Below are 25,174 nucleotides of genomic sequence, written 5' to 3'. Positions count from 1 at the left end.
AAAACATATTCCAAGTCTACAGAAATTCTTTATAATTTATAATTCCTATCAGTGTATGAATAATCGACTGATGCGTGATAATAGTGGCGATAGACTATTCGTTCATCTATAATCATTTGACTTTATGAATTTTCGGCGTAAATATTAGACACCAATTTCTATAAGCTGCGATGTAGAGCCTGCATTGTAATGCAAAAAGTACTAAGCGAAGCAGAAAAAGATGATGAGATTCGTGATCTATTCTCACGCTCGCGATTATCAATCATTGTCACTGACACCGCGACATTCCAAACTAGGATTAATTTTTCAGAGATGGATAGAAAATTTCACGCGAAAGTTTGCCTTAGTCGCGTGCAAGTGACTATTCAGTTTCCTTCGATGGAAACTTTTCCGGAACATATCGCGAAATTCGGAAACCGATATTCATCGTCAAATCAATAAAAAGAACCAGAAATTCGGCTTTTCCGCCTTTGAGAGAAAAATCGTCTTACAATTTCCGCGAAGCGACAAAACGTGATATTGAAGACAAAATCGAAATATCTCAATGATATTTGTAAGAATATTTGAAAAAACAATATCCCAAATTATTGAAAAATAAATGTTTACTATAAAACTTTTAAATTGAACGATTGAAATTTCAATGCTTTATTCACGAGACAGCAACTTATAATTTTAAGAATTAAAAAAAATTCTCATTATTATTTAAAAAATGTTATTAATTATTATAAACGATAGTAATACCAAGAAATTTGTATTGCGAGACGTCTACTAATCCATTAATCTTTAAAGATTTTATCTTAAAATCTTAAAGATTTTGCTGCAGGAAAAATTGTACATATTTAATGCGTGATTGGCAACAAAATATGATAAAATAATGCGACATTGCGGTATCTCATAAGCTCTTTAAAGATTAAATAAGAGAATCCTGAAATATATTGAGCGAATATTCGTAGTGACAATATCTTCAAATATTCGTTAAATACTTAAAAAGGAGCGAGAATAATTATTAAATCTTATCGCTTGATATTAAACTTCCATGAAAACTTAAGAAAATCCGATAATATTCATTGGATATTTGCTGAATAACTTTGGATATTCATTGAATATCTAAGAATATCTATCGGATATCTCGGCCGTGGACTCCGATCACTCGTTCTAGCGCTCACGATGCGAATGCCGACTGATCCGGCGAGGTGCGCACCTTTGACATTTTCCATAAAGAACTTCGAACATACATCGGGCACAGCGAACGGGAATGCAGATGTACCGTACAACTGCAAAATTTGCCCAATTTAGAATAAAAATACTTTATCCGATTCGTGATTGTTCAGCGATAACAGTTCCAAATTTTGTTATTTTAAAATCAACAATTTAAGCACTGGCAATGCTATTGAAAGTTGCAAACTTTGCAATAATAATTATACTTAATATTAAATTGTGTAATTAATTAAAAAAAGGAAATAGTATATAATATGAAAAATAATTTAGTCTTATAATCACAACTTGTCAACGCAAACAACATGTACACTTTCATTACAGCCTTGAAATTTGCATTTCAGGTTGATATATCTAAAGGGAAAGATCTTAAAACAATAGAGGCTGCGATGTATTTGTATATGAGCGGGAAGCGAACGCTTTTGCTCCCCTTCTGTAATCGGGCAAGTTTTACGACGCGGCGTAATCAGCACCCTTGACAGAGAACACTTTCCCTGTCGCGTCGACGACGGCGGCGTCGGAAGCTTAACACTGATGGCGATCGATTGATCGATCGGTCGGTCGACGCACAAATCTAATCTTGGATCGTCTCGAGAGGCTGTTCAGCTTTTCCTCTTGCGGTGTTCGGTCAGTGTCACCGATACAAAATATCAACGACCTTGCGCCGAAACATACTTCGAGACGACAACAATGCTACATTACTCCGTTTACCTTTCTGCCATCCTCGCATCTTCTGCGTTCCGAATAAAATACAATAATAAGATTCAAAGATATAATAGTTGAGAAGTAGTCGCTGTTTTGAGCTTCAAAGGCGATAAATTGGAACAAAAACAAACGAAGATTGCAGGGAAGAGGCTGAAAGTGCATGCGGAAAGAATACATCAAAGGATGTTCCGTTCGTAAAGGGAACCAGGAGTACGTACGTATACGCATGCACGCAGGCATTTATTTACGTTGCGCACGAGGGGGGTGGATGGATCGTCGCTCGCTCACCCGGAACATCGCGATCGAAGCGACGAGAACGAACGACCTAGAAAGTGGCGAGATCCCGTTGCACTTGACACGAACCGTGCGCGCTTCGACGCGTTCGTTAGGATATCGTACGCGTATCCGCATACGGATGTATGCGGTTATCCTTTTGAATTATCGAACGTCGTCTATCGAAAGAGCGACAACGCGATGCATACATTGCTCCGTCTTGTGCTTCGAAGAGCGATGCGAGGCGGAGCGTATCAAACGAAAGAATGACCAAATAAATATAAAGTAATAAGAAAAAAAAAAAACAGAAAAGGAGTAAAATAGACAGAATGCCACGAATTTCGCGTGACAGCTGAGAGCCTTACCTGACCTTCCCGCCGCAGAACTCGCAGTTCGCGCCCTGCCAGCCGTCGTGACAAACGCAGGTGCCATTGATGCAGTTGCCGTAGATGCAAGCGTCGCAGAGGCTTCCGTCCAACGTCGGAAAGGTGGAGGCGGCGACGGCGCTTACGTGCACCACCCAGCAGACGAGCGCCGCCCACAGTAAAAACGGCGCCCACGGCACGTTCCTCGCGACCGCGCCGTCGGTGCTGTGACCGTTGCACCGCCAGCGCTGCCGCTGCCGATTGCTCGTCGCGATCGCGACCCGGTCGTCCCCGTCGGCGTCGCGACGCGATCGCCGACGCCACTGATGATCGCCTTTCCGACGGTACTTGGATTTATATAGGAACAAAAACATCTGCACGATCTCTGCCATTTTGGTAGGCTTCCATGTCAGAGACAATGGCTGATGGCGACGCACCGACGTGGGCCGCGCATACGGAACGCAACGACGACGGCGGGCAACGTAGATGAAGTAAAAATCGGACGACTTGTTCCCGTCTGTCTCGCGCGGCTCGACGACTCGACACGTCCGACGTACGCGGTCTTGCTCCTCTGTCTGCCGACTGCCTCCGCGCTGGCGAACTCGCGAGAGAGCGCGCGGCCGCCACCGCCGCGCCACGATACGGTATGCGGAGTATATAGACTATAGACTGAGTGCACTGCTCTCTCTTGGTGCAAGTCATACGTAATATACGTGTACGTGTGGCCCAGAGATCGCTACTGTCTTGCACAATCGAGATATTTGCACAGCTGCAAAATTTTATCTCGTGGACCTAAAAAATATAGAAAAAGAAAATTTTAGTAAATTAATTTTAGTAAATCACTTTTGGTCGATTATTCGATGACGCAATAAATATGAATTAATCACATAAACATAAAGCATTATTGATCTTTTCATTAACTAAAATATCTTCAATAACATTAGAGATTTGTTTTTTTTTAGCCAAGAAGAGGTTAAAATTCACTCTACTTTACGTGATTTCTGAGATTGGCTTTCACAATTTAGATGGACGGTATTCTTCTGTTCCGAATTTTGTTCCGCAATGCATATTGTCATTTAAAAGACATACAGAATAAATATAGTATAACAATAATATAGAAATATACCGTTACTTATCTGCGTATGCAAAAATTTTATGTATAGCGTACATACGGCCGGTTAAGTTGCACAACCTGTCAACGCAACATGCATATGCGTGCATTTGAATTTGGCGCGTCTTTACCTATGACCCATTTTAGTTCCTCAGATTCAGATTCTACTGATTGTAATAGCGTTTTCGATTATACAGGATTTGAACGACCCAGGGTTGATCAATCACTATTTTACTATAAATGCAAGTCTTTCATTGGTGGAGAGGTTGCAATGACGTCATTAACCAACCCTGGGTCGTTCAAATCCTGTATAATCGAAAACGCTATAAGATTCTAAAGTAGATGTCGCTGAAAATCACCACCATCTTTTCGAGAAGGGAGTTTGTACCGTTATTTATCTACGTTGTACTTTCTGCACTCCAAATGAAATAGATATATAATTGCATTGGAGAGAGCAAGAGAAGAGATGAAAATTGGAAAGAAGTGCAGGTAAGAAAAACAAATCCACCACCGGCTTTACCAACCGAAAGTGGATGGTGGAGACGCGGTTATAGAGCGAATTGAAGTGCGCTTCTGTGTCAAACTGTGTCGAAGCGTGCACAGGGTGATTGCACGCTGGACGCCATATTGAGAGGTAACGAGTGTTGACCGAATGTACGGCCTGGGTGTTTACGCGGTTCCGGGTAGAAGCTGTGATAACTACAAATCGATCCCGTAGCCGTTGCCTGGAGTGCGAACGGTGCTCCATCGACGAGCGTGCTATTCGACGCGTACTGCCGATATGAGCGGCTGCGACGGCGAAGACGAACCTTTGGTACTCGCGATAGCTGACGACGGTTCGTCAATAACACTGGTGAAACGGTGCGACGACGACGGCCGCGACGTCGTTGACACCGGCGTCGTCGCCAGCCGTGACGATTTCGCACGAACGCGCCAAGACGCTGACGCTTCGAGCAACCACGAGAACGGGGACGCACGCGTGTTCCCTCTTGCCATGGACGTAATTTCCACCGGGGTACGTCGAATCCTCGTTGAAAATTTGCGCGTTGCACCACCGAAATGACGCGATAATGTGCGACAGCTGATCGTCTAATTATAATGAAATTATAATAGCCCGAAATCGTTGCCAAAACAAACAATCCCACAATTAACTTCTCTGAAACTGAAAATTCTGTCGTAAATTAAAAATTTAGACTAAAAAAACAGTCATGTTATTCTTTCACTTTGAGAATTTAACATGTATATCGTTTGATTTAATGTTCATGTTATTGTTTAGGAGAACAATCATTAGAGACACTTAAATCTAATAAATGAGATCAAATGTCAAAATATGTCAAAATATGTCAAATTTACTTTGTATAAACAACGATTAATTTGAAAATGGTACTCAATGGTAAATTCAATTGTATTGTTTTATTTGTTAATAAAATTTAAATTTATTGCTTTAGGAATAGTCACAGAACAGTAAATAGTAATGATCTTAATATAAAAAAACTCTCTTTAAGTGACACAAATATAACAACAGTGCTATGAAAGAAATAACTTTTCTACAATGATATAAATAATCATATATATATTAAATCTATTGAATAGACACTAAACTTAAAATCTCTAATGGCAATTTATATTACAAATAAGAATTTTGAATTATTTCACAAATTAGATGGTCAATTTTTGTACAAGTTATACTTACAGATGTGTAAACTTTGTCACTCAAATGAGTAATTCGGTGAATATCTTGGTCTTTGCAGCATGAGACGACTAAGGATCGATTGATGGAAGGCATGAGAGATGCTAATATAGATCGCCGTCTCACGGAAGGCAGAAGAGAGGCTAATGTAGATCAGTATGGCTCACCTCGAGTAAGCAGAGTCTCGACCAATTTGTTTTCTTCTGTAGCAGCTGCTGATAGTTCGTCACGCCACGGAAAAGAGTCTTGTTCTTGTGATAATTACAAAAATAAACGGTAACAATCATGATGAATCAAAGATGAAGAGCAAACAAGTGATATTAATGGAAAGTGTTTTGATTATGTGCAGAGACATGTTCAGAGAGGAACTGCAGAAAGCTATGAAGTTCCAGAACTTGTGGACAGAACTACGGCAGTATATACGTGCCGCTTTTAACATCGCTCTGGAAATAGCTCATGCAGCCGACTCTTCGCAGTCTCCACATAGCAGATTATCTTCGACTGACATGCAAGATACCGTTATTCAGTAAGGGATTTTTGAAGCTTGAGTTATTCTTTACTCCATTGTCACTTTGGATGAAACGATACATAATACTGTCGTTTGTTATAGATTATGTAAAAGAGATCCTCATCAGCTTTTCATGAGATTAGTAAGCCAAGCGCAAGAGTTTGTGGTAGAAGTAAAAGTTCGTTTATTCGCTCTTTTAAACGATCTTAGCGTAAATAATTTAGCTGAAATTTTTCTTACCGGTTAGTATTACTTTCTGTAAAGAAAAGTTTTAAATAATACATAATAGATACAAAGTCTACTTGAAATTTTCATGATATAGGTCTCTTGGATGACTATGACGCTCTCGTATCGACAGCGAATCTCATTTCTGAATTAGTAAATCCATTAAAAGAATACCTCTTTAAGTTTAATCTGACATGGGACTGTTTCATCAAAAAGCTATATCAGATTTATGTGTACAACGATGCGTTGGTACAAAACAATTTACCTACCTTCATCGGCCAGGTAAAATGATATATTTTACTGAAAATATTTCTAAAATGGTATATCTTGAATCTAAGTGTGCATGCTCACACTTGCAGCTGAGGAAACTTCTACCATTAAAAGGCTCGGAATACCACGGTCTTGTTCATAGATATTTATCTTTTGACGATGAGATGACGAGAATTGGTAATTTATGGCCCGAAACAGAACCATGGATGGATAAATACAAGTAAGTTAAAGAACATTATATATAATACGAATCGAATAACATCTTCGTATCGTCACACAATTATTTCAAACAACTCGATGGAATTGAATTATAAAAAAATAAACTAAGACTGTATAAGCAAAGTATGTTTGCTTGTCAGTGCAGAACAAGCCATTCGTGTGAAAAGACTTAAGCAAGTTAGGGAAGCCTGGGAATTGTTCACAGAAACACATAAGCTGGTAGAACAAAGCATATTGAACAAGACGTCTGATATCAGAAAGTAAGATATCATATTTACGAAAAGAAAAGTTTTCCACAAATTTTCTTAATTTGTGACATACCTGTTTGCCATTCACTGTTTCAGTGAAATGCAAGAGATTCACGGACAGTTTTCGTCGCTTATTGCGCATACATCTGGAAGCGACAGCCAACCTTCAAGTCCAATGATAGACTTCAGTTCGGATTCCATGCCATCCACTATAGAGATAGTTGAAATGTTGTTAGATGATTGGAATCAGGCCCAGCATCAAAAATTAGCCGACATAGCTGGGGCACTGACTGCAACTGAAGTAGACGTCAGCGGACAAGACGATTCCAACTGTTACGATTACGCGCGTGCAACATGCCAGTTAGCACAATATGCCATTAGATCAGTCAGGTATGCCTTACCTAATTTTCAAGAATTATGTCTCGATTTTTATTTTAATGATAATTCTATCTTGCCTTAGGACTAACAGTGATGATTCCAGTGACATAGAAAACGACAAAGGATGCGAGTGTCACACGTGTAACGAAACAGAAGTAGACCGTACGGTAAATATTTACAAAACATGAGCATATCTCTTGATATTATTATTTTAAAGTACACAACAGTAATCCAATAACGAAAAATGTCCATCTTTTTTGAATATTTGAAACAAAATTATTGTGAATATATAAAATAATTTTAGTAAATAATGGTTCTTTTTTTACTTTAGTATTTAATTACTATATTTAAAAAATTTAAGTAGAAATTATCTATTTAATGATTCTAACGTCTATAAAATTATAAATTTTTAAGAATTATAAAAATAATTGTAAAATTTAAAACTTTTATATTAGAATTCTGAGTTATGATTGAGTTAAAAATTATGTGAAAAGTAATTTACACTTAATTATTTACGATGCATTTTTATCATACAGAGTACACAAAGTAAAGTTGAAAATGCCGAGAGAAACTATGTACGTTCTCTTCCATCCATTAGCAATGGATATCTGGGTAAGTAATTAAAACAAATTATAAGTAAAAACGTTGAATAAAAAATTAAATTTACTTTCAGAGGAACCCACGAATTGTACAGCGACAAAACTTAAGAAGAAACTAGAGGTTTTGATTGATATAGATAAAAAGAAGAAAGATACCGGCACGCGTGACACTTCGCGTAAGAACGTTAACTCAAAAACATCCGAACAAGAGCCTTGTTTGTGTGTTTATCAACATGCCCGAGAAATAGCAGAAAGGAAGAGGGAAGTTCTTGAAAAACCGCCTTGTCCCTGTTTGCTGAATTCGAGACACAAGTGGGAAACGTGTCCTTGCTTGACTAAAGGTATGTAAGATTTCTGTTATACATTATTACATAATTTGGTAAAACTGAAGAATAGGGCACCTCTTGAGGTCCTAATCCTGAGTAACAAAAGAAAGATTTTAGCCGGTGATTATTTATTAAAAAATTATTAACAAAAGAAGTTTTTTGAATAGAACACAGCATAATTTTCCCCAGCATGTATATTTAATAAAATGTATTCTTAACAAAATCATTTACTTAAACATAGTGAATTGAATGCGTAGGAGTAACTTCTCTCTCCTGCATCCCCCCTCCAAAAAAAAAACCCTAACCTACCCCAACCTAACATATTGAAGACTATTATTCGGGGCACATGATTCCTCGGTGTGTTTGCTGAACAGTTTTAGTTTTTATAGTTTAGTATTTAAACGATTTAATGGATATATCAGAATTGAAAAAAAGTGTTGGTATATTTATCATAATTATAGAGTTTTTTAAATACAAATTCTTTAAAGTAATTCTTTAAAGAAATAGTAATCGAACGATCACGTGCGCCGTAGCACGTGGAATATTACTCTCTTTGCTTTCGACTATGGTAAGAATGTGTAGCGCACATGATCATATTATACATAACATACATATTTATATTTCCTTTTTAAATGGTGTCCGAAAATTACGAGGAGGTCCCGAATTTCCCGAAGAATTATTCATTCCAAATAATATTTTGCCTCTTCGGCATGAGTTAGATTGGATTAGAATTTTTTCGGAAAGAGGGTGCAAGGGAAGAAGTTTTACTCACGCATTTAATTCACCAAGTTTAAATAAATAAATTTGCTAAGAATAAATTCTATTAAATGTTTATGGTGTCAGAAAATTACGTGTTACTTAGTAAACTTTTTTTTAATAACTTTAATAAATAATCATCGACAGCTAAAACTTTTAAAACATTACTCTGGGTAATGACCTTAATAACATATGTTGAGTTCAAAGTTGTGTTGGGAAGTTCCCTTTTTTTTTATCCATAGGTTTAGCCATAATTTAGTCAAATTATGATAAACAAAATTATTTCTTTTTAACAATATAACTATTAATACAGCTGTAGTCGGTTCTGTTGTAACGAATGGTCGACCCAAAGCAACGTCGCCGATTTCTGTCGTGAAGGCCAATTCAGAGCCGAGTCAGAAACCTGCCGTAAAGACTGGTTCTATGCAATCCGCCCAGCCCCAAACGAGGCATTCTACCACGCAAACGCCGAATACAACTCACAGTCATAATATGCAGGGTTGGTAACACGCGAGCAGCGATTTGTTCTTACATTTTCGTAATCCCGTCTCGATGAATCCTTTCTTTATCATTTCAACAATTGTTTATTTTAATTAAATCAAATTCTACAATGATAGATTATTAGATCGATGATAAATGGTCGTGCTCGTATTTATATATTTTAAAAGTTTTAGCCGACGGTGTCATTCTTTATTTGGACGAGTTTTTAAGAATATTGAAAGAATTGGATATTATAGAAATTAACATAAATATTTCAAACTTAAGTGTTATAAGTATTGAAGAGTCACGTGTGCGAAGCAAGATAAATGTATGTCGAATAAAATTAATATATAAACACGAAATTTAGCACGGGCTAAGCATAGCTCTATCATATATTTTAATTTTGTAATATATGTATGCTTATTTATATTGTTATTTATTATTGCGTGCATATTTTCACATGTCTTGTTTTTAAACGGGGACAGGTAATACTCATTCTCATACCCACGGACCGCTATCGGATATAGCGAAAAACACAGCCCCGTCTCATCCCAGACTTCACCAGCTTAATCATACACCGCATGCGTGCCACAAGCAAGCCAATGTTGAGCACATCAAGAGAGTGTCGTGTAATGATTGTCAGTATACATGTATTATGTATTTGAATTTCATCGCTTGGACTTTCAGAATTTTATCACGCTTTAATCTAAAATTTCAGTGAGCTCCGGAGACGGTGAGTGTTCGGATTCGATAAGCAGTCGGGGAGACTCTTGTTCCAGCAGTAGCTCCGCGCAGAGGGACACAAACGCGAGGCATTGCGATTGTTGCTACTGTGAAGTCTTCGGCCACGGGATGGTGAGTCTGTCTCAATATAACTTCAAACGAACGAAAGAAATTGCATGGACGAATGTCCAAACTGAAGAAGTGACGAGAGTAAGATTAATAAGTGCATCGTTTCTAGACGTCCGTTGCGCCGGTAAGTCGAACCTACAAAGAAACGCGGGAACGATTGCGACAACTTCTGACGAAGAAGAAAGCAAAAAAATGTAAAGCCGGCTGCAGCCCGCCAAAGAGCCCATCGGAGTCGTTGACTCCTAAAACCAACTCCGAATTTAAGCCTGTGACGATTGTCCGGACGAACACTCCGACTTTGTTGTCGTCCTCAGTTCACGATCAACAAGATCAGCGGGATTTGGAGGAGTTGTTGGAGTTCATCGAAGGCAATCAAAGCGGGAAAAAAGAGAACAATAAGAAGGCCGAAAAGAAAGCGAGGCAGAAGCAACGAAAGGTTTGTTTTAAATTATACTTTACTGTACTGTATTCAGTTTGACGTAGAGTATTGATGTGTTGATTCTCTTTTGGCAGCTTGAAGAAAAGTTAAAGAAGGATCGACAAGAGGCGGAGAGACAAAAGTTGATAGAACTGCAAAAAAAGACACCAGAGGTAACGATCACTGTAGTCGATCCTCAAAAACCCGTACCTCAAAGACTATTACCTCAATGTAATTTACCGGAAGTTTCTATTTTGCCGACGTCGCCATCAGTTTCTCTACCCACGATAAAACAGTTGAACAATAGGAAAAAAGATAAGCAAGAAGTTTGTAGCAATAGTCATAGCAATAGTCATAGTATTACTAATTTGAATAACAAAGCGAAAGCGGTATCAGCGAATTTAAATGCGAAGAACAAGAGTATTAATAGCGCAGAAAAATGCGAGGTACGAAGTACGAGTTCTAACCAAGGATACAAGAGTAACGCGAAGAGCGATAAAGTTGAAAGCAATAAAGGCAACAAGCTACCAGCAAGTATTAATACTGCGTGTACAAAAAATAGTTCAAATAATAATGTGGATAAATTATCTGACGTCGACTTACTAGACAAGAAATTGACGAAGAAGGAAAGGAAAAAACTGAAGAAGGAAATGAAGAAATTGGAAGAAGCGAAGGCAAAGGAGAGCGAAAATACGGCACAAACAGAATCTCAACCGCAAATAGTCACTATTAGGAGGGAGATAAATTCAAATAGCGCCGAACCTACGGTCACGATCACTCTGAAAGGCCAGACTCCGGCTGAGGATAAAGTTTTATTCACACTAGTGAACGGACAGACTAAAGAACCACCCCACAAGTCGGAGCAGGAACAAAATCAGAGCAACAGTGGAAAGAAGAAGAAAGGCAAAGCAAATAACAACAATAATACTTTACAACAGGGAAACAAGTTACAGCAGTCGAATAATTCGAAGCAACAGACTTCGCAAACTTCGTCCAAAGCTTGCAACGATGGTAAAAACTCGAAGCAGCATGCGAATAACGAGAAGTCAAAAACCGGCAAACAGGTGGACGAGAAAAAAGTTCAACAGCAGAATGTCAATGAGACGAAAAATTCCAAATCGAAGAAAGACAAGAGAAATACAGAAAATAAGGAAAATGTGCTGCAACAGCAGAATACGATGAACAAGAACAAGAATCAACAAAATGCTACCAACAACAAGAAACAGAACAAAGCAAGTACTCCTCCTCAAACACCTGTTTCGCAGAAACAACAGCAGAATCAGAATATTGCGAACGACTCTGCGACTAGCAAAAAGGCAAAGAAGCAGCAGCAACAGCAACAGCAACAGCAGCAGCAGCAGCAGCAGCTGCATCAACAACACCAGCAAGATAAAAATGTACAATCAAATGCCAATAAAAGCAATAAAAATATTAATATTAGCAACGCCAATAATAAGAACGTGTCGAATAAAAGTGAGCCTCAAAAGAACGTGAATAAGATGAATCAAATTACTATGAGCAAGCAACGTGCGCCTACGGAGGTTCAAAATGCATGTACTGAGCGGGTTAGCTCGCCCTCGCTCAGTAGCCAGTTCAAAGACATCGGTCCGAATTCCAAGATCAACATCGAAAATCTGAAGTTACCACCGGGCATCACGATTACGAAGGTCGACGCGCCACCGAAGCCGATACCGATCAAAACGGCTCCCTTGCCGAAACCAGTGAATCCGCCCAAACAAACTACTATTATCGCCGCGCCGATGAGTGGCGTTCAGTCGAGCTATGCAAATCCGCAGGCCGGTGGGAATGTCATCGTAGTGGACACGGGCAAGCTCAAGCAAGATCTGCTACCAAAACCCAATGAAAAAGGTATGTAAAGATTAAGTGAATCTTTTGCTGCTTTATTTTTACAATTATGATCTTTTTAATAAATGCAAAAATTTTCTTTTTTTCAAGAAAACTTGAAGACAATTATAAAAATCTGTTAACAGTTAACAATCAATGAAATTGTAGTTATCTTTAAAGATTTCACAAAATAAAATAAAATTTTTAAACACACTCTTTCTAACATAGAATTTTCTGCTCTTAATAAATGATTCGTATAAAACATTCTTTTATTGTATATAGATTCGTCAAAGGATCAACCTCAGAGCACCACTGGCAGCAAAAAAAAGAAGAAGAAGAATAAAAACTCGGCCAATTCAGGCAATGCGGCGTCTACGTCGCCGGTGCAGAACAGCGACACGTTCGCGAGCGAGCACACGATGGACGAGCCCGCGAGGATACTGCACAATCCTGGAACGAATATGGTGACTATCAGGAATCCGTCATTCGGGCCGATGAAAGTGCCGCCGACGCAACAGGCAGCTATCATCAAGGTGTCAGACAACGGTATGGTAACGATTCGCAGTCCGGCTCTGCAGCAGGCGATCAATGCGGGCCTGACGTCACCGCCCAAGCCCGATTACATCGTCAAGGGTGACCTATTGTCATCATCGGCAAACAAGACGACGACAGCAACGGCCGATTGTGGCACATTGAACGTGAAACACGCGAATGGTATTATATCGTCGAGTCTGGCAGAATTGCGCAGCCGGTTGACCGGACAGTCGGACTGCGCGTCGTCCTTGTCAGGCCTCGCAAACATTCAGATCAGCAAGGTGACAAATGGCCAGCCGATACCGGAGAACGGTATCAATCTCAAAGGCACCAGCGTCACTCTGACGAAGGTTAGGCCTGAGGCAACGAGCATGGAGGATCCGCGTCAGGTGAAGAGCGCCGCGGCGAAGGAAACGACGATAAGCGTCGCCTCGATTACGGCGGCCAACGGCAGCGGCGGCGGCGGCAGCGGCGGCGGCGGCGGCGGTGGCAAGAGCAAGAAGAAAAAGAAACGCGGAAACGGTTCAAAGCAGAGCGGAGATGACTGGAACCTCGTTGGTGAGAAACAACAATAATCAGACTTTAACATGTAAATTTGCTTCTTTCGTTTTGTTTGTTTTCTTCAACACACCTTATATACTACACGACAGGCATTACAGAACATGCATCTTCTAAATTGTTCTCATTTTTGTATTTTTTTTTTTTTTTTTTTTTTTATAGTAAAAACTACTTTTTTTAGACATTTCTAGATTTAGTCGCACGATGACGACTTTTTCTTTCGTTTTATATAGTCGGAAAAATTGAAATATGACTTCGAATTGTCTTTGATAAGTCGAAAAAAAAAAAACGGTTTTCTTGAATGCCGAATATTCTCGAGATTGAGAGAGAGTAAGAGAAGAAAAGTGAGATGCCCTCGAAAATTGATCTCCATGAAATACAGAAGACAAAAACAGGTGGTCAATGAACACTATCTTTCATTAATTTTCTTTTTTGCATTTCCCGCGCAAGTCGTTTCGATTCTTTTGACTCTTGCACGAAAAAAAAGAATTTTGCTAGCGAAATCATTATTGTTGCACATTAGATATGAGCAACAGAATTTTGAATTAATTAGTTCTTTAACTTATTTCATATATTATATATGTACACTACCGCTCCTTAATTTCAATACACCACCCAAATCTCTTGAGGGTACACTGCACACCACCAAGAAAAACCTTCTCCAGGCGAGCAATTTCACGCAAACTATGTCCTGCATTTCTCAAAACGACTATGGCAGATCGCTTTTCGATTGATAACTCCTTCTTGGGAGCCATTTTTACGAGACCACTTTACACATTTTCACAAGTTTTCACAATATCACAGTACAAGGCGAACACCGGAGCCCTTTCACTGTGTATGTGTTGATAAATGGGTTTCAAAACAGCATTGGGCGTATATCTGATCACTACGAGAACCTCGTAACCTTGCGCACGTATTTTGTTTATTTCCAGGGATCTGACATTATCCGGCTGTTAATTTCGTTTCTTCGAAAACTAGTTTTCAAAAATTTTTATATAAATAATGTTTAAATACGATGCATGTGAGTGCTGAAAGTATTTTTAACAGCAGGTGGACTCATTTCTGTGCAAAATATACGTATCACATTCATTCTTTACAGAGAAATTAACAAATCTGGGGTGTATTGAAATTAATGAGCGGTAGTGTACATTCTTTTTTGTAGCTACAAAATGAAATGCTCGAATTTTGTGCTCGATGTAGCTAAATGTCAAGTTGCTAGTTTAGATGTCACATCGTCGTATTATGATAGATCATTATCAAACGTTCGATTAATGGAAATGAAAAATAATGAATAGATAAATCATTTAACTAGAATTACATTGACTTTGACAATGGAACAATCTCGTTGTGATAGGTGATACATTATATTATAGAGTGTAACACCATAGTATATGCGATATTCTTTAATCTGCTGATGGCATTAAATAAAAGGAAACATTATATTTTCTTTAATAATTTTTTTATATTCTCTTTTTCCCTTTTCAAAATGGATGCTTCTCGAGAAATGCTGCATGAGTATGGGTAGTCAATCTCATTTTTTTTTTCTTTTCTTTCATTCAAGACATTACAACTTTACTGTCTACAGATCACAATAAATTTAAAATAATGGAATTTTTCAAAAATGTTTCTTATCTTATTTTTAAGAAATATCTTAATTGTAATAAAAACCATAAAATATGATATTTCTATTAATAGCTTTTTTGTAATAAAACACAATTAAAGTCTGCATAATTGTTGCCAATGCAGTGTTAATTTAAGAAAAAACTTGAAAAGCATTGATATGAATTTGTGTTTTGATTGTCGAAGACGACATGCAAAACATAGCACACACAATTCTCCCGCTCTTTTTCTCTTTTTTTTCAATTCTTGTTTCTACCCATATTCACACAGCACTCTTGATAAACATTTTAAAAAAAGACGAATGCACAGCAGATTTTGCTATTCATTGCCGGGCTCACGATATCCAATATTCAGAATATGTTTTTTTTGCAGATAGCGTATTCAGACCAAAAGATATAGAAGACCTTGAGAACGGAGAGATGGACGAGGGCGATCGCGAGGTGGAGGCCTTCAAGAGATTCTGCTTACAATCGGTGCCGGTGCCGAACAAGGAGAAGGTCAATCTCAATATCAAGGACATCGTGTTGAAGAAAAAATCGTCGTCCTCGTCGTCATCCTCGTCGTCGTCGACGGCAGCTACTGCTGCTGCCACTGTGATAGCGGCCAATTGATTTGTCGAATAATCCCCGCGTTCATTATTCGCGTACAATACACGATTACTGCCATTGCATGATGGTTCGATGCACGCGGTGTCCGGACGCGATCACACGATTTACGATTCGCGTCCTCGTCGACGTTGCGCCGCGTTTTTAAAAGAAAGACGAATGTATAATGCCTTGTAGAAGAGTGTGACCGTTAGTGATTCTTTAACGAGGAAACGGAGCGGAGGGACGACTCGTTGGACGATTAGACGACGTCGCTGTATATGTGTATCGTTAAATATAAATCAGGGAACGAATTCCTTGCGCTGGATTCGTCGCTTCAAAAGCGTCGTTCTGAGATGAGATCAACGGCATTTGTAAAAAATTCGGCCTTGCCGACACTTTATAAATAAATGCAATTGTAAAGATTAACATAAAAATGTGAAAATGTCACGAGAAGCCGCACAGAAGCGTCTGTGATTCCAAGAGCTTCATATTGAAAAATTGGCGAGTTTTACGCCCACTTCACACAATGACACAGACACCTGCACACATACATACACACACACACACACACCCTCACTCACACTCACCATACATGTGCGTGATCATGAAGATAGATGTACACATTGTCTCTATTTTCTTTCTTTCCTTTTTTTCAATAAAAGTAGATGCGTATTTCTATCTACTTAGAGCGTCTATATCACCTCTATGTGTCTCTGTATCTATACATTCTCCTCCTACGAATAATCTATATTCATATAAGTAGTCTCTATTAGCGTAGTATACATCGAAGAAGTTTATATATATAGTATATATATAATTCTCAACATGTACGTCGCAATGTTTCTTATTGTATTGTAATTAAAGTACTTTTTATACGGTAGACACGAAACTAGGCGTATGAGGCGGCAGTCTGTTATTTTTTTAGCACTTGTATATAAATTTTATCCCCTTCTATATATACTGCCAAAAGATCAATAGAAATATCATTGCTGTGTTATTTCCATTTATTATATTTTTGTTACCTCAGTAATTTCTTTACAAATAATAATTACTTAATAAAGAAAGTAGTTTGTCCGTCGTACTATTAAAAAGGAATTGAATCAAGAATTGATTGGGATTGAAATTGATTGAAAGTTATGTAAATGCTCTCAATGTGTGATCTCTTCTTAATTTTAACTTAATCCCCCAAGAGTGTTAAATATAATAGAATATTAGAGCTCTAAGATGTTTTGTTCTCGAAGTCATTCTATTTAATTTACTTCACAAATACGTAAGGAATATTTATTTATTTATTGTTAAAAATTAACATAAAATGCGCTATGTTGAGAACTATAGTTTAAAAATGGATATATATATATAAAAAGACAATTAACATAAATTTGATTTAATTAATCATTTAATAAGGTAGTTAACAAATTTTAAAGCAATTATGATATGCATGTTTTGCTTTTTCAAAAGCATAAGGCATTGCCAGTTATTAGAAATTTTGGTATTCAATACTTTACTACGTTATTAGATGTCTCGTAAATGCACTTCTTTTCAATTGTTTTCACAAAATATCGGTGAAATTTGAAATTTCACATAAATCTGTTTCCACGTATATATTTTGCATCATCACTTTTATTCAAGCAACAACAATTACACCTATAATGAACGATAATAATTAACAAGAAATAATAATTTCCATCGAAGTCTTACGATTATCCTAATCACTTTTAACTACTACCACTAATCAGCCTCTTATTATTTGCACAACGTAGAGTGATATATTGAATAATTTATTTTTCTTCAAACCGAAGGTTTTTTGAAACCATTGCAATTTCAGTAAATTTCCATTGTCGCGAATTATTCACGAAAATTAAATTCAACGAGATTACATGGATTTTCATCTGAATGTAAATACCTAAACACTTCAAAAAAGCTTCAAAAAAGCTTCTGGAATTAACAATCTAGATTCGGAGTCGTGTGTGGGGGAGAAAGAGTTACCGGTGTCATCGAGGAGAGTGATCGTTCGATCGATTGTATCGCCGGGGCGTGTTTGATCAACATATGCCGCAGGGATTGTGCTTCCTCTCGAAGGGTCACTATCTGCGCCTTCAGAATCGCATTCTCGTGCTCCAGCATCGTCGCCCTTAAAGCAATCTGTACGTATAAAAAATAAATTGATATATATACAATAGAGATATATTCAAAGGGGAATTAGATTCGTGTGTGAATTGATTGAAATGTTGAACTTATTTGCACCACTTGTTATTTGTCGAACTTAATTTACATTGCTTCCTATCAAAACCTTGAAAAAAAAATTTATTTCTGTTCTTACATGATCCTCCCTGATTTTGCGGGCATCTCGCGACTTCTTTGCCGCCTGATTATTCCTTTTACGTCTCTCATAATATTTTTCGTCCTTCTGATCGTCCGGGATAGGTTTCTTTTCGCTTCTAGGTCTTTTGTGTAAACTAGTTATACCATTCGTGGTGATAAAATGACGATTCATAGAACCTGTTTTAATATAATATGAATACAATATGAACAATTAATGCAATATTTAAAAAGTTGAAAAAAAATTGCCCCGGGTGAGGATCGAACTCACGACCTTAAGATTATGAGACTTACGCGCTGCCTACTGCGCTACCGAGGCAGTTGTTATCGTCTTTTCAAGAATACAAATAAACACTTAAACATCTTTTACAAATGTTTAATATATTGAACAATTATTTGTAGACTAAATCGAGCACTAAAATAAAATAAAAATTATCTTACCAGTAGGGGAAGTTGAAAGCGGCTGAGGCACACTCAAGGATTGCATCAAGGGCGGCACTGCCGCTAAAAAAGGTGGCTGAAGCAGAGTTCCGGGAAGTGAAAACGTTGCCGACAAAGAAGAGGGTCTTAACGGCGAGGATGGAGACTCTGCTGCCATGGAATTCGATAAGATATCCGATTCGAAGCTATAGTCTCGAGACGGATACGCTTCGTACCTGTACAGATCTATAATAAAAATGAGAACTTAACTAACTTAATATGCATAATGTACATTCTTATCCTATTTATTTAATTGATATTATTAAATATAAAAAAAAAATGGAATTTTTTGATTGTCAGAAGGTACTACAAGATTAAAGGATAACCCAATGACAGCCCCTGTGGCCTAATGGATAAGGCATCGGTCTCCTAAACCGGGGATTGTGGGTTCGAGTCCCACCAGGGGTACAATTTTTTTTTTCTTTTTTTTTAATTATTAACAATAATTTTTTATATCATTTAGTAATCAAGATATTATATATTATTAAGACGTAAAAACTCAAGATATTAAATAGAAATACTATTCCGTCAATAGAAAATCTTTTTATTGTATAATCAATTAATCAATTTATTTATTATATTTAATTAATCAATCAATTAATTCATTGCATACAATATATTTTTCTATATAATGTCTGTGAATTTACCTAACATTTATGATTTTCCATAAAACAAACACTAACTTTGTTCTTTCCTCCTCTTCCTACACGATTAATCAGTTTCATATGAAAGTTTCAGTTCGTTCACTGCTTGATCGATGGAAAATTTATTTGACACTTGGAAATTTTGCTAACAAGGGGTGAAACTTTTACTCCGCTCGGTTACACTGTGGCAATTATGTGCGGCATGCTACCGACGATAAAACATTAGAGTCTAAATATCGTGATAATGCAATGACTCGTCATGCTTCGTGTGAAACTATACAACCGTTAGCGTCCACACAAATTGCTGTGACTGTTATAACTGGAGTCGTAAAATTGGTTTAGACTTTAACTGCTCATAGTTACAATTTTAAAAAACGTTCATAATTAGAATTTTAATGTTAAATTGTAAACAATTAATTAATTACAAGATTTTGCATAAACTCTAAAATCTCGATAAATAATAATTATTGATTTGTCTTACAATTAATTCTCCAATATTTCAAAAATAATGCAATACTAGTTTTAACTATTTTTTCTTTATCTGAATTATTAAGAATATTAATAAATGCAAAAAACAGAAACTGAGTTTAAAAAAAACCTCCACCGTGACAATGTTTGTACATTGCCGTGACCAGGATTCGAACCTGGGTTACTACGGCCACAACGTAGGGTCCTAACCACTAGACGATCACGGCTACTGGAGGAATTGAGAAAGGACTGGAAATTATTGAAAATCAACGTTGATATTGGACAACTTGTTCAATTATGCATAACGAAGCGAATGTAAAGAAAACAAAGAAGCGATCTATTATATTCCAAATATTTCTCAATCTGACATAACATAAGAACTAAAATAAAAAGGTGTATTGGATTTCAAGGTGTTCCAGCATCGCCGAAGAATTTTTGATGGAGAGAATGTAAATGATAGATGAACAAGAATGGTAATTTTTCAGGTGTCATCGATGATATGATTTTAACTAGACAAATTTAATGCACACTTTACGCACCTGAACTCGGAGCGAAGAGACTGTAACTTCGCAAGAGATGCAACGCGGAAAATGCGCCAGAGACTGCGTTTCCGGTGCACATCGTCCTCGCATGAGAGTGCGAACTCATTTCTTGAAAGATAATTTTCAATATTCACGATTATCGTAGATTCCACGCATATCTTCGATCAAACAATGAATTCTTAATTGCCAAAATATTTATAGGCATCACGATGCAGTCATTAGATCATAATGTTACACTAATTAAATACGATAATTTTTAAAGTCAACTTTAACGGTCGTTTTAAGTATAAAATGTGCCGCATCTTTCGATAAATCAAGAGATTTCAGTTGTCAATAATTGTCCACATTCAATCACGGCGGAGAAATCTCTTTCCAATAACACGTGTTTTCTTTTATCGTTACAGTTTACTTCACTTTAGTTTTTCCTTTACAGTTTATTTCATTATTTATATATGCGTTTTAGATATAGTTTTACAATAATACGAAGATAAAACTTTAGATTTGGTATCTTACTTAACTCTCATATGGCTTCATTATCCTTGATAACTCTGTTAATATCAAAATTTCCGGTAACTTAATTACTTGAATACTTCAACGCTATCGATACATTTTACATGATTAAGAATTTTGCGACAGAATTTTGAACTCGATATTTTATTTAATTTGTTTAATGACATTCACACGAATCACTTATTACGTCCGTTGAAGAATGCTATTACTTCATCGAAAGGTTTAAAGTCGATTGAGAAATGTTATAAGTTCACCAAAGTTCCAGCATCTCTGTCGAGGAAGCCGCGAGCTGTCGCACATTCGAGGAGCACTCGGTTCGTCGCTGCGACGATCGGATTTACAACTCGGCCCGACCGCTGGATTACCTTAGCGCGATGACGTGCCGTGTCACGTCACATGTTGCAGCATCGTGAACATGTAGGCGCGAGGGCCACTCAATTCGTCGACGGTGAAAGAACGTCCCGCCTCTGGGTGCATGCGCCCTGACCTGCAGCTTGATTCGCCGATGTGTCATTAGGCGGTAGCTAGCTAAGGGTGAAAGGAGAGTACGGACGCGTTAGCCGGCCAATCGCGTTGTGTCACCCCCACGAAGCGATCGCCGTCGTATCGCAAAGGCAATCTGCAATCCGCAGCACATAATACATCGCGTGAACATCATCGACGATGTGCGAAAGGACACGTCGAATCAGATAATCGACGACAGGAGTTCTATAACGCTCTCTCTCCGTAGCAATGAATATTGGATAATGTATAATTATTTTTCTTTCGCTGTATCGTATCATTAACGACATCTTGGCGTTAATTCGAGATACTGAAGCATTCAGAGTGGATACGGTTTAGATACGACTATAATATCTGGAGAGTGAATTTTATAAAATGCATTATTATTTCTTATATAAATAATAAATACATAAATGATATAATTAATCTATATGAATCGATGGATGAATTCGATTAATTTTAGAGATAAAATTGTACTTAAAATGAAAGCAGAATTACGAATCTGACCTGTAATAAAGGCACTATATATCGTGCGCCCTAAAATATTCATTGGCGCGCAAGAATAACGACCAGTCCCGCAATTTCAAGTAACCGGAGAGATTCTGATCTTCCAATCATTACGCCCATATTATCTGCGATTCGTGTGGTTCATCGCTCGACGGTACAAGTCGCGGTCTCGCGATGACTGATCACGGGTGCTTATCGCATGTACATATCTACGGCCTCGATCTGTAATTCTTATGACATGTGTAATTTTTAAAGCCACTTGTCACTTATTTATCATCGCATATTTCATCCTATTTAATATAGAAAAAGAGAAACATTTGTTTATTAATCCTAAAGTATACTGCCTAACGACAGAAAAAATATATATAAATAATAACAGGAGACAAAAATAAAAATGCAAAATGCTACATTAAGTGAAACAAACAATAAGCTCCAAGAGCGATAACCGAGATTATGAGATGGAAGCATCATTTGCTTCGAATCATCAAGTGATTTCTTCGCGTTATCTCGAATTTTCGGAGCTGCGGGAAGAAGAACCGCGAGATTATGTTGTTAAGAAGAAAGGAAAAGCCGCGAGAAATCGTGCGAGGTCGAGCAAGTTTGATCGAATCGGTAGGGAAATCCAGGAACTTTTCGCACGAGCGGGCGAGTTTAACGCGATTCTTCGGCCGCTCTATTTTCAGAAATTACGATCTTCTTCCTTCGCCCTTCTGGGAGACTTCGGGCGGCGATGCAGGTGCAAGTCTTGCAACATGCGAGGAGAAACGCGTTATATATGTACACGCGCCTCCTCGCGGTCTCACATAGCCGTCACGTAAGTACGTACGCGGCCTTACTAATGTGTCTCTGGGACAGTCAGCACCTGACACTTTCACGTTACTCTATATGTATATATATATATATACACACACAAATGTTTAATGCGCCGCCGGTAATTATTATGAAGTAAATTAACCGGCGGCGCGCTGTAGGTATTAGATCGCTCTCCCCTCCCTTTCACCCCCCCGGATTCCATCTCATTAATGTTGCAACTCGTTCTTCCTGTAATTATCCTCTAGCCCGCGATTAACGGTCAAGAGATCGATTGCCTTCGCGGTTGCGATCGTGCCACGCGGACGTGTGCCGAGTCCTTTGACCTTCGCGTTTCTATATGTACACCTATACCTCTCGATTATGTTATTCAGTCGGCATAAAAGAGTCTAAGAAAGATCGCGAAGAGAAAATACACTCTAACTTTCTCGAACGGTTCTTAAATTCTTGTGCTGTTTGAACCGCATTTTTTTCGTCGGGAATAAAAGGATGAAGGAGACAATTATACAATTTACTTCTTCAATATCAACGATAACGAGGAAGATTGAGGATGAGCGAGCTGTTACACACCTGTCTGCCATTCGCGAACAATACCGTAGACCCACATAAATTTAACTCCCGGCAGGGCACGCACGGACGGGGTTAAATAACGTCATTTAGTATCGTAATATCTAATTTACTGCAGAAGGGAGCGACGAGCCTTGAACGGAGGGGGGGGGGAGGCCCACATGGTCGTGATCCCACGACGCCGCAATTACAGGCGCCTTCGAAACAATGATGTGTCCCTCCGCGTGAGCGAAAGATTAAACGCACGTTTGAATATTGCTGCGCTATTTTCTTTCGCTTGTAAAATTTTTCATACCTTGAGATTTATCTATTTTATCTGTCACATAGATTTAATTTTTTTTTTTATAGAAAATTCTGTCTTTCCGGCAGATTTAACAGTACACGCACCTTCTCTTAATCGCGTCTTTTTTTATAAAATTCAACCCTTGTAGAGATCGATCGAGCCGCAGACATTACGAATGCGCTTCTTGTCGCCCGCTTGTTGTGCCCGGATGTGCTCGTTATCATTATGTGGCTGGATTTGTGCTGATAACGGGGCGCGCTTCCGCGCTCGCGATCGGACCTGCTCGTGCGAACCCGAACACCTGTCGGCGACCACCAGGTAACGTGACATCACGTCACGTGATGAGCCAGCGAGCTGGCGAACGCACCCCCGAACCCGTCCCCGCCGGCTCCGTGACGCGTCCTGAAGGTAATCGGTCTAATCGACGTCCCAAGAAAAGTAGGTACATAAAGGATTCACGTGTGGCGATTTTTCATTTACTTCATAAAAGATTGTTTACTCAAGTAAGCTTAAAGTGCTGCTACTTTTCTTCGTCAGAAACATAAAGAAAACAACGATCAAATTAATGCGATTTAGAAAAATTGAGACATATTTCTAATCGAAGTTGTTTCGCAGAACGCGCCTTTACACTTTAAAAGCTTGAAATTTAAATTTTATTTTTGTATAGATTCATTCTGTGAAGAGAGAAATAAATATTATTACATGCCTACATTACATTTATGTATCTAAAATATCAATTATTATCTTAATTCAAAAGATATGTGTAACATCCGCTTTAAACGGATTTATAATTTTCGACGTAATTCAAGACGGAAGTCTATCTATAATTTCATGTAATAAAAAATATGTAAAAAATCAAAATACACACATTATAGATGCATATACTGCACATGTATGTATATTCTAATTTTTCAAACGTTTTCTGCATACACATATAAAATTATAAATAGAATTCTATTCGGAATTCGCAATTCTATTCGCAATTTATTGCGACAAAATTGCGTTAAAGAATCTCTCAAAGGACTTTTTTTATTGCTCTATTAATGTTCGATTGATCTCGCAGCAACGTTTGCGAAGTTGTCTGAATTTCAGGAAAAGATCACTTGGAGTGTTATCAACGACCCCGTGCTCAAGAGTTGACAAGCGTTTTCCCGCGGAAACGCGGCCGCTTCCTCCCCGCACGAAGCCGCCTCTCACGCAGCGTACACACCAAGTTCGTCGTTGTACACCCCGGAACAGGACAGGGCGGTATCCAAGGAGGTCGCGTGTCTGCCCCTTAGTTTCGTCCCGCCGCCACCCTCCCTGCATCCGCAGGAAGCACGGATTCTCCTTTCACCCTCCGCACGAAGTCACGTATCGTGACGCCCGTTGTTTCACAACTTAGGCAAAGTTATCTCATCAAGTCGTCACGAGGACGCCTCCCTCCCGCCATCCCCCGCCAAGTCCTGATTAAACTTTTCTTACTTTTGCGGCTCGGGGAGGGTATTTATAATCTCGCGCCGCTCTCCGCGCCCTCTCAGAGCCGCAGAATCGTTATCAGGACTTAACTAATTAGCGGCATTTCGGTGGAAAAGAATTCATCGCTCGCTCGCGTTTTACGTCTTTTCAGTTATACCGAGCGCCCGCATTATGTCGATTCGTTTAATTCTCTCAATTCGGCGCTTAATTCTCATCCGCAACGTCAAATCAATAATTTTTTATTTAAAAAAAAGTATTTTATTTGTTGTACTTTCAGCAATAACGCGCAGTTAAACGGCGGCG

The 25,174-nt window shown here is 38.3% G+C and overlaps 3 protein-coding genes and 3 non-coding genes across 13 annotated transcripts in view; 2 read left to right on the top strand and 4 right to left on the bottom strand.

The window, feature by feature from the left end:
- dsd (attractin-like protein dsd) overlaps positions 1–3,846 on the bottom strand; it is a 32,147-nt gene extending 28,301 nt beyond the window's left edge. Inside the window, exons 1-2 of one of the 3 annotated variants that reach the window (XM_012367539.2) lie at positions 3,685–3,846; positions 2,559–3,350 (exon numbers count right to left, since the gene is read on the bottom strand). In XM_012367539.2, the coding sequence (XP_012222962.1) occupies positions 2,559–2,950 (392 nt within the window). In that variant the 5' untranslated portion in view covers positions 2,951–3,350; positions 3,685–3,846. Of the gene's footprint in view, positions 1–2,558; positions 3,395–3,684 lie in introns of those variants that run through there. The other 2 variants (XM_012367542.2, XM_012367541.2) reach the window with 2 other exon arrangements.
- A 197-nt stretch (positions 3,847–4,043) lies between these two features.
- LOC105672532 (protein FAM193A-like) lies at positions 4,044–16,779 on the top strand. Of its 5 annotated transcripts, none has more exons than XM_067354403.1 (18): positions 4,044–4,158; positions 5,421–5,635; positions 5,709–5,885; positions 5,970–6,109; positions 6,190–6,374; positions 6,452–6,582; positions 6,722–6,841; positions 6,926–7,219; positions 7,290–7,374; positions 7,744–7,819; positions 7,881–8,147; positions 9,202–9,387; positions 9,854–10,006; positions 10,087–10,223; positions 10,330–10,656; positions 10,734–12,507; positions 12,766–13,575; positions 15,568–16,779. In XM_067354403.1, the coding sequence occupies exons 2-18, from the start codon at positions 5,445–5,447 to the stop codon at positions 15,804–15,806; spliced, it is 5,292 nt and encodes a 1,763-aa protein (XP_067210504.1). In that variant the 5' UTR covers positions 4,044–4,158; positions 5,421–5,444; the 3' UTR covers positions 15,807–16,779. The 5 variants fall into 5 exon arrangements, with proteins under 5 accessions (XP_067210504.1, XP_067210502.1, XP_067210500.1 ...); XM_067354401.1 differs by lacking the exon at positions 4,044–4,158 and adding an exon at positions 4,182–4,684 and having other exon boundaries at positions 12,766–13,606; positions 15,568–15,707; XM_012367537.2 differs by lacking the exon at positions 4,044–4,158 and adding an exon at positions 4,184–4,684.
- A 503-nt stretch (positions 16,780–17,282) lies between these two features.
- On the bottom strand, positions 17,283–21,198 carry LOC105672571 (transcription factor ces-2). 2 transcript variants are annotated; one of them, XM_067354462.1, is made up of 6 exons: positions 21,000–21,198; positions 20,233–20,343; positions 18,543–18,767; positions 18,103–18,281; positions 17,769–17,924; positions 17,283–17,426 (listed from the first exon to the last, which is right to left on the bottom strand). In XM_067354462.1, exons 1-6 carry the CDS (start codon positions 21,043–21,045, stop codon positions 17,421–17,423), a joined length of 723 nt encoding a protein of 240 aa, XP_067210563.1. In that variant the 5' UTR covers positions 21,046–21,198; the 3' UTR covers positions 17,283–17,420. The 2 variants fall into 2 exon arrangements, with proteins under 2 accessions (XP_067210563.1, XP_067210562.1); XM_067354461.1 differs by having other exon boundaries at positions 17,283–17,924; positions 21,000–21,195.
- On the bottom strand, positions 18,348–18,420 carry TRNAM-CAU (transfer RNA methionine (anticodon CAU)). The gene has a single exon. It is a non-coding gene; the product is annotated as a tRNA-Met (tRNA).
- On the top strand, positions 18,917–18,989 carry TRNAR-CCU (transfer RNA arginine (anticodon CCU)). Its single transcript has one exon. It is a non-coding gene; the product is annotated as a tRNA-Arg (tRNA).
- TRNAH-GUG (transfer RNA histidin (anticodon GUG)) lies at positions 19,849–19,920 on the bottom strand. The gene has a single exon. It is a non-coding gene; the product is annotated as a tRNA-His (tRNA).
- Positions 21,199–25,174: the final 3,976 nt, after the last annotated feature.

Source organism: Linepithema humile, chromosome 4, assembly GCF_040581485.1.
Source record: "Linepithema humile isolate Giens D197 chromosome 4, Lhum_UNIL_v1.0, whole genome shotgun sequence".
Taxonomy (NCBI): Eukaryota; Metazoa; Arthropoda; class Insecta; order Hymenoptera; family Formicidae; genus Linepithema; species Linepithema humile.
Note: the sequence above shows the minus strand (reverse complement) of the source record. Positions and strands in the feature narration are given on the sequence as shown.

Excerpts from the sequence above, each read along its gene's own strand:
- LOC105672532 (XM_012367537.2), top strand. The coding sequence starts at position 4,451 with ATGAGCGGCTGCGACGGCGAAGACGAACCTTTGGTACTCGCGATAGCT. Across the intron at positions 10,224-10,329 it reads AAGTCTTCGGCCACGGGATG|ACGTCCGTTGCGCCGGTAAG; the intron begins GTGAGTCTGTCT and ends CATCGTTTCTAG. Across the intron at positions 12,508-12,765 it reads ACCAAAACCCAATGAAAAAG|ATTCGTCAAAGGATCAACCT; the intron begins GTATGTAAAGAT and ends TATTGTATATAG.
- LOC105672571 (XM_067354461.1), bottom strand. The coding sequence starts at position 21,045 with ATGTGCGACAGCTCGCGGCTTCCTCGACAGAGATGCTGGAACTTTG. Across the intron at positions 20,344-20,999 it reads ACAGAGATGCTGGAACTTTG|AAATGAGTTCGCACTCTCAT; the intron begins GTGAACTTATAA and ends TTATCTTTCAAG. Across the intron at positions 17,925-18,102 it reads GCAAAATCAGGGAGGATCAT|ATTGCTTTAAGGGCGACGAT; the intron begins GTAAGAACAGAA and ends TTATACGTACAG.